The following is an 8566-nucleotide window of genomic DNA, read 5'->3' as shown; positions in this document are numbered from 1 at the left end:
GGAGATTGTTGAGGTTCCACGCAAAAGCAATAGTCCCACATCGGATGTGAAATGGATGTGGATGGGTTATAAGGGAATGGGCACCCTCCCCCTAAAAGCTAGCTTTTAGGGGTGAGTTCTACCCGGTTTGATTCCCTACAGCTGCCTAACATATTAATGAACTATTTATAGTCATCTTACTTCACGAATCTCAGTTGTTGAGACCAAGAGTAAGGCTAAGTAGGGGACCAAACAAATGGGTTTTCGCCACAACATCACAAGTGACAAAAGCAAGCCTTTGGTTTTAGGAAAATACAAAAACATAGATTTATTTGCACACGTGGCACATTTTCATTGTCGGGTTCTCCCATCGGTCGAGCTCTCGGTCTCCATATCATTTTCCTTTCCCATATCTTTTTTCTTCGCCTTCTTCTGAATACTTTGATCGTAACAAGATTTTCAACGAAGGCCTTTAATAATCCTCTAATTCTACCATATTACCCTTATGCTGTGGAATTAGCGAACTCCCCTACAACAACAGATCTCAAAACTATACTCTTTTCTGTTTGGGATTGAATAAAAAGGTTGAAAAATTGGTCACTCCTTTTGGAATTTGACAAAGAATGTCGGAATGTTTCCCCTAGTGGGAGAGAATCCGATTAGCCACAAGCTTTCTACAACACTTGAAATTATACTGGTTCTATTATTACGGAAACATCCCTCCCCCCCCCCCCCCCCCCCAACACACCACACACACACACAAAAGAAAAAAAGAAAAAAAAGAAAAATGTCCTACATCCGGAGTAGAAAATGTGGTTCCCTAGTGGTTTTGGGGTATAGAATGTGGTTCCCTAGTGGTTCTGAGGTATAAAATGTGGTTTCGTAGTGGTTCCGAGGTATAAAATGTGATTCCGTAGTGGTTCCGGAGTATAGAATGTGGTTCCGTAGTTGTTCCGAGGTATAAAATGTGCTTCCCTAGTGGTTCCGAGGTATAAAATGTGGTTCCCTAGTGGTTCCGAGGTATAAAATGTGGTTCCCTAGTAGTTCTGGCGTAGAAAATGTGGTTCCCTAGTTGTCTTGGAGTAGAAAATGTGGTTCCCTAGTGGTTTCGGAGTAGAAAATGTGGTTCCTTAGTGGTTCCGAGGTATAAAATGTGTTTCCTTAGTGGTTCCGGGATAGAAAATGTGGTTTCCTAGTGGTTCCGAGGCATACAATGTGGTTCAGTAGTGGTTCGAGGGTATAAAATGTGGTTCCATAGTGGTTCTGAGGTATAAAATGTGGTTTCGTAATGGTTCTGGGGTAGAAAATGTGGTTCCGTAGTGGTTCCGAGGTATAAAATGTGGTTCCCTAGTGGTTCCGGCGTATAAAATGTGGTTCTCTAGTGGTTCCGGGGTAGAAAATGTGGTTCCCTAATGGTTCCGGGGTATAAAATGTGGTTCCCTAGTGGTTCCAGGGTAGAAAATGTGGTTCCCACGCCGGGCTCGTACGGGCTGGGTCGACCCGCGTGTCACCCGGATTTTTGCCGTATTTTTTAAGATGTTTTTAGGAAATGTTATCCGCACTACTGTATTTTGATGAGGACACTCCTCACTTTATTAAAAGTACGTTATGGCCCGCACCATAGGATGATCCAAACTGTCCATTAGATGGGCCACAACCTAAATAGGTTGTGCCCCAAAAAGCATTTCCGTAGGTTTATCCTAACCCTCTGATCAGAATGTTAGAGGGTTGGTCCCTCTATAGATCGGAGGGTTAGGATCAACCTATGAAAATGATTTTTGGGACACAACCAATTTAGGCTGTGGCCCATCTAATTGAAGCTTTGGATCATCCTATGGGGGCCATACCGTACTTTTAATTAAATGAGGAGTGCTCTCATCAAAATACAGTAGTGTGGATAACATTTCCCTTTTTTGTATGGGAATTTGCTAGCCACCTTTGCCGAGGCAACTTCTCGGCTTGTGACCCATCATTTGATGCAAAAATTGGCAGAAGTAATATGGGTGCAAAGGTGGCTAGCAAAAGCATAAATGCAAAAAATAGTAATCATTACGGATTTGTGGTTGAAGTGCTAAGTTTTAAATGAAAAATTATGAAAAAATGGAAGCAAAGTATTAAAATTACGAAAAAATACTAAAATGATGCACATATGACAATTACCGAACTACAAAGTTTGACTGTCTTCCGTCGGAAGTCCGAAGTTTTGTTCGGACTTCCGACGGAAGCCAGTAGAATAGGGATAATTCCAAAGATTTTTATTTTCAAATTGAGTAAAAATTCGAAGGATAATAGGGATATACATTGTGATCTTAGTGTTATGCAGGCAACCATAAATTGAAGCTTGATTTTGATGTTTTAGAATAAAAAAATGCAAAGAAAATGGATTTATCTTGAAAATGGGGAAAACAACAAAATTCAGTTTTAAGCTCAAAATTCATTTTTTTTTGCATTTTGTAACACTGCTTCGATAAGTTTATCATGAATAAACCCTCATGATTACCAAACCCTGTTGTAAATGGCAACCTTTAAAACCCTTCCATGGAGTTTTCCACGTTAGAAAAGTCTTGAGGACGAAGAAGGTGGTAGGTGAGAAGGTAATAAGTGCATAGGGATAGGTGCAAAAAAGTGGAGAGAAAAAAGAGGTAGGAGGGGTATATTTATCCTAAAAGTCATCTTCTCTCACCTCACAACACATTTTTTATAAGTTTCAAATCAATACCCTTTGTTCACAATTTCGCATAAACTTTGTATTTTTTTAATGATTTTCTCTACAAAGTAACGTTAGATACCCTTGCGGATAATCACAGCGCATTGATTTTAATGAAGATGCTGCTACAAGGCTCGGGTGATAAATTGAAGTTCTAAAATTAAAATCAAGCCCATGCAGCTAGATTTTTTCTATTTTTATCATATTTCCAAGTGAGAAAATCCGCTGACCAAAAGATTGAGTTAACTAGGATGAGTCACGAGTCTTACACATCCGAGTTTCGGAAGTCGAATTTTAAATATAGAATGACTAATACACTTTCCTTCTTTTTCTCTCTCTCTTTTTTTTTTCACACAAGTGGAGGATTAAGTTCCAGTTTAGTAGTTCTTGAACCATCAAATATGGGTATTTTAGTCGTTAAGAAGGCTTCGTATTTTAGCCATTAGGGATATGCTAGGCAACTGCTGGACCGCGAAATGCCTTCTGCGATGGTCCCTAGCAAATCCTAAAAAATCAACACCAAGGATAAAAAAGAAAAGAACTCACCTAAAGATTTTTTACTGGGACTTTAATAAAATTCCCAAAGTAACCCAAGATAAAGCTGGGCATTAATTCGTTTTTCCTTCTTTTGCTCTTTAAAAACCCCCCACACCTTTCTTCTCTCTCTATCATTTTGTGTTTTTCTCAGTTTCTCTTTCTTTTTCATTGGCGAGCTCAAACATGGAAGAGAATAAGGACTCTCTAGAGCTTTCGCCGGCGAAAAGTTCACTCAGCCAGGCTGTCTCCGGCGGCTCTGCTTCGTCGGAGACCTCATCTCCGGCGCAGGAAAATAAGCCCAACATAAAACAAGGAAACTTAGAGCTCACTTCTTGCAACTCTCCTCCTCCCCGATGGGAGGAATTGTTTGATTTAAAGGTTTCCTAATAAGCCCCTACTCCCTCCAAAATAAATATAATGCAATCTTTTTCATTTTCTCTCTTTTTTTTGCGCCTTTGCGGCTGTTCAATCATTAGAACCCATTTCAAACTCATTGTTATTTCTCTTTCTATCTTTCTAGGAAAGTGGGAAACATAGGAAAAAAGATAATAAGCTTTTTTGTGTTTTTTTGTGGTGTTTAATCTTGTTTATTTATTTTTGAATGGCAAAGAATTGAATTAATAAAGAAAAGAAATACGGAGAGACCCTCCTGAGCCAGACTATCAGCCTCTCTGTAAGCCTATCTTGACCCTCGATCCGACATCTCATCAATCCACCTATCAAATCTCAAGGGATTGGGCTTCACTTTCCTTGAATCTTTTGAGTTATTTACTCTTTTGGGTTCAATTTTATTTTCCCAAAATAATATGTTTGTTAGGTTTTTCGATCTAAAAGGATGATTTTTGATGGGTTTATTATCTGAGTAGATTTTGTTTTTTATTGTTCTTAGATTGTTTTAGATTTGCAACCATTAATTTCTTAACGAGTTTCTCATTTCCTAACGATTTTGTTGGTTTTTTAATCTTTTTATTTGTTGGGGTGTTTTTCCTTTTTGGTGCGTGATTTGCAGACTATGGAGATTTACTATGTAAATTGGACGAACAAGGTGATAACGAAGGAAGATCCTTGGAAGGCAATCAATTCTGAAGGAAATGAAGAAGCTAGTTTGAAGGAAGGCGATGGACCCTCTTCTGCTCTTTCCATTGGTGATCTTCCCGACGAGGATCGCGTACTCGTGGTTGTTGGATGCACGAACTGCTATATGTATACCATGGTGGAGAGAAGGGCCCTCGAATGCCCCAAATGCAAAGGCCCTCTTCTGCATTTCCATTGAAAGCCTCTCATTTGGTTGTCCATGAAAACCTCCCATTTGGTTCTCTCATATCTAATAATTCCCACTTCTTGATTTAGACTTATTCAGTTTGATGTGGGTCGGTGGTGAAAAATAAAAAAAAAATGGATTTTCATTTCTACTATTCCTTCTTTTCTATTTCCTTGTCTTTTAATCGGTTGCCAATCGCTGCAAACGAACTGAGCCGGATCACGAGTGTGTTTGGGTTCTGCTCATTAAAAGCTTGGCTCGGGCTCGTTCGTTTACTAAACGAGCCGAATCCGAGCCCAAAAATTAGGCTCGTCAAATAAATGAGCTGAACTCAAGCTTTGTATAGTTCGGCTTGGACAAGCTCGTGAACTTTGTAGGCTCGGTTCATAAACAAGCCGAGCCGAGCCGAACCGACTTTAAAGCTCGGATTATGTTCGTTATATTACCATATGGGATTTACTAGCGTCCATAGCAGAAGGCTTTTTCGCAGACCTCCGATCTGTTGCATCTGGCAGCAACCACTGAGTGAATGAAGACAAATTCTGCTGAAAAGTGAGCCTCTGTGGTTGCTATCAGATGCAACAGACTATCAGCGAAAAGCCTTCTGTGATGGACGCTAGCAATTCCCTTACTATATATATATATATATAGAGGAAACTGTTAAGCTCACCAAACTTATGGTGAGCTAGCTTGCCCAATCACATGGGGGCCCACTTTGTTAGGATGATCCAAACCATTCATTTGAAAGTCCCTTACATAGATGGGGGGTGTACCAAAAAGCAGCTCCATAGGATCATCCTAACCCCTCCATTTGTGGAGGACAAAAATGGACAGACGATTTTTGGTACACACCCTATCTATGATAAGGTCTTGCAAATGAATGGTTTGGATCACTCCCCAAAATGTGGGACCCATGTGATTGGGCAAGCTAGCTCACCATAAGTTTGGTGAGCTTAAGCTCACCAACAGTTTCCTCATATATATATATATATATATATATATATATATATATTACTTAATGGTATTTGTTTGATATCATGTTTTAGGAATGTGTTTGGAGTTGTAAATTCCTGAGCCCGAACTAGATAACGAACGTAAGCTCGGTTTGTTCCATTTGATGAGCTGAGCCGAGCCAGGCTCGAGCTTAGTTGAATATTTCGCGAGCCGAGCTCGAGCCCTATAGTATTAAACTCGTCACGAACCGAGCTGAACTCGAGCGTTTGTTCAAACTAAGTGAGCCGAGCACGAACGCCCCAAAGCTCGGCTCGGCTCGTTTGCAGCCCTAACTTGACATTTGAGCTTGTTGGAAAAAATATAGCTTTTTTTAAAACATGTATAATAATACTAATAATAATAACTATAACAGTTTAACATTAATAAAAATATTAATCGAAAATGTTTACAAATGTCTGTAAGTGGACCGAGGCACGCCAATAAGTGGAGATAACATGTCCTCGTCTTCATGGGTTGATCGGCATTTATGTATCAGGATAGAATTATCAACTGGATAGTTTATGGGCTGAGAAATAATCCCACGAATTCTTAGTTATCAGTATCACTCAAAGAATAATATGAAAATAAAGAGAACCATGAGGAAAAGTACAGAGGCATAGAGTTTTTGTTGTGGTGGAGAAGAGTAGTAAAAGAGGGAGTAAAGGAGGATGCAGAAGAGAGCCATTTTTTCAATAGAGAACATCTTCCTTTTAGAAAATAATCCCTCAAATATTGAGATTTAGGTGAAAAGGTAGGTTGAGGCGTTGGAAACATTTCCCATCCTCCCAATGTCTCCCACTCTAAATCATAAAAAAAGGTGAAATACAAATGAAAAATATAAAAATATAAAAAAAATCTACATATGGTTTAAAGTTTTATAATAATATGGTCAGCGACTTTACTTTGCAATGTGAATAGGTATACCTGTCGAGCTTGAACCTACACTTAGGCCATGTATTGTGACTATGAATTTTATTTTTCAGGGAATATTAGTTTGCCAAGCGGTGAGAGAGGGGTAGAAACAGTGGGAAAAGGATTGAATTTGTGAGGGAGGAGTGTGGAGATGGTGTTAAGGTCTGGAAATAGGAAAAATAAACTCTATTTTGAATAATTATGTTGAAATATTCCTAAGAAATCGGGAAAGATTCCCATTTTTGGAATTTTTTTTATGAAAAATGAGTTAGTCAGAAATATGATTTTTCATGAAAAAAAAATTTCCCGAAGAAAAATTTACCATTCGTCCCAATGGCCCCTTTAAACGTATTTTAATAAGGTGTTTAGTACAACTCTTAGTGATACTGTAAATCTTAACACAAAAGTTAGCCCTTGTGAGTTATTTTGTACATTTTGATATCCCCTGTGATATCTCAACCATGTATGTATTTTTGGTGACACTTATCTAGTCGTTAAAAATCAGCTAAACATGGAAAATTGGAAATGTAACATTAGATTCGCCAGCGGAAAATCATAACTCCAAGATGCCGCCACGATATTCGAGTGACAATTTTTAGTTCCAAAATTAAAATCAAGCCCATGCCACTAGATTTTTTCTATTTTTCTCATATTCCGACGTGAGAAGTATCCAGGCCAACTAATAAATTTTGGTGACAAACAAATTGAGTTAAATAAGATGAGTCACGACCCAAACTCGTTCGAGTTTCAAAAGTCAGGTATCAAATGTGTAATGGCTAATTACTGGATTTCCATTTTGTCTCTTTTTTTTTTTTTGGGTCCAAATTCGAGGATTAAGGTTCAATTTAGAAGTTCTTGGACAATCAAAGTTGGTCATCCACCTATTCGTGTCGCACATGTGGCGATTGCAAACAACTTTTGTTCGGCTCCAGCATGGATGGGTCACAACCCAAAAATCTCACCAATTGGTTGATCTCAACCATCCAACTAATGGCCTAAACACATGTAAGTGCATATAATTGGCAACAATTTGTCCTATCATAGGAAATACTGCTAATTATCTTTGGTTCCGAACAAAACAATTCGAATTAGGCTCATGCATGAAACCTTTCGCTAAGTATGTACGTTCCCGGATAGTCCAAAGTATCGAAAGGCTATGATCATGTGATTGATATGATTCTAGGGTAGCAACCCATTAACCCAAGAAGATACTCCAGATAAATGGCTTCGATCAAACCATGTGTAGGGTGAGTCGAGAAGGGCATACCACATGACTTGATGGCTTGAAGAGTACAGTCAGTATCGTCCTCAAGGTTACCGTCTTTATTATGTGCATTTAACTATGTTTAAAGGAAGGGGGTTGCCTAACTTCATCTATTTTCTCACAAAAAAATACAACAAAAATACTTCCTATGGCCTTTTGGACTTTGAAGAAATTTAGGTAAACCAAGCCGGGTATTGTAGTCAATAAGCAAAATCTCATTAGGTAGATCGGCTTTTGTGAAAAGATGAAAAGAAGAATTTCTTCATTAAATAAAAACAAGAGATCGTCTAGCTATCTGACATATTCGCATAACCCAATTGCATAATATATTATACAAAAATTCCGTCCAGGATGAAACACAGGTTTTAAATTTCGGTTTCGGTCACCATGGAAAGAGAAACATTAATTTAAGATTTAACCTTAGAAAATGTTAGAATAAGCACAAAGATGCATATAGAAAATATCATGCAAGGCAACCTTCCATAATGTTTTAATAACATCAAACATCTAGTGAAATGCCATACCACTTAGGCCCTTACTATTACGATCACTTGGACTTTGAGGGATCGAGCTTAGGAAGAAGAAAGTGTAAAAGATGGGGGCAAGGATATATAAATCAAACAATTAATGATTAAAACTTAAAACTAAAACTATATTGTCGCAGAGACGGATTGGTGGGATTTATTCAGCAAGGGAAGAGATCATAGAAAAAAAATGACTGAATGATGTATATGAGAAGAGAGGTGGGGTAATAGATTGATTTGAAAGAGGACTGATTTAGAAAATTGTGATCCCAACAATGAAAATATGGAAGTATTTCAAGGTGCATAGTGCGTGTACACAGACATGTCCATGCAGTACTGATGCGAGAGAATATAATTGGCGATATTATAGTTTAATCAGAGAACTTCTC

At 38.3% G+C, this 8566-nt stretch overlaps 1 protein-coding gene across 1 annotated transcript; it reads left to right on the top strand.

Moving 5' to 3' along the window:
• Positions 1–3330: 3330 nt before the first annotated feature.
• On the top strand, positions 3331–4635 carry LOC143892311 (protein CURLY FLAG LEAF 1-like). Its single transcript, XM_077396831.1, has 2 exons — positions 3331–3601; positions 4233–4635. Exons 1-2 carry the CDS (start codon positions 3407–3409, stop codon positions 4494–4496), a joined length of 459 nt encoding a protein of 152 aa, XP_077252946.1. The 5' UTR covers positions 3331–3406; the 3' UTR covers positions 4497–4635.
• Positions 4636–8566: the final 3931 nt, after the last annotated feature.

The sequence above is a fragment of the Tasmannia lanceolata genome, unplaced genomic scaffold (genome assembly GCF_043159265.1).
Source record: "Tasmannia lanceolata isolate RefF3 unplaced genomic scaffold, GAP_Taslan_0.1 ptg000015l, whole genome shotgun sequence".
NCBI lineage: Eukaryota > Viridiplantae > Streptophyta > Magnoliopsida > Canellales > Winteraceae > Tasmannia > Tasmannia lanceolata.
Note: the sequence above shows the minus strand (reverse complement) of the source record. Positions and strands in the feature narration are given on the sequence as shown.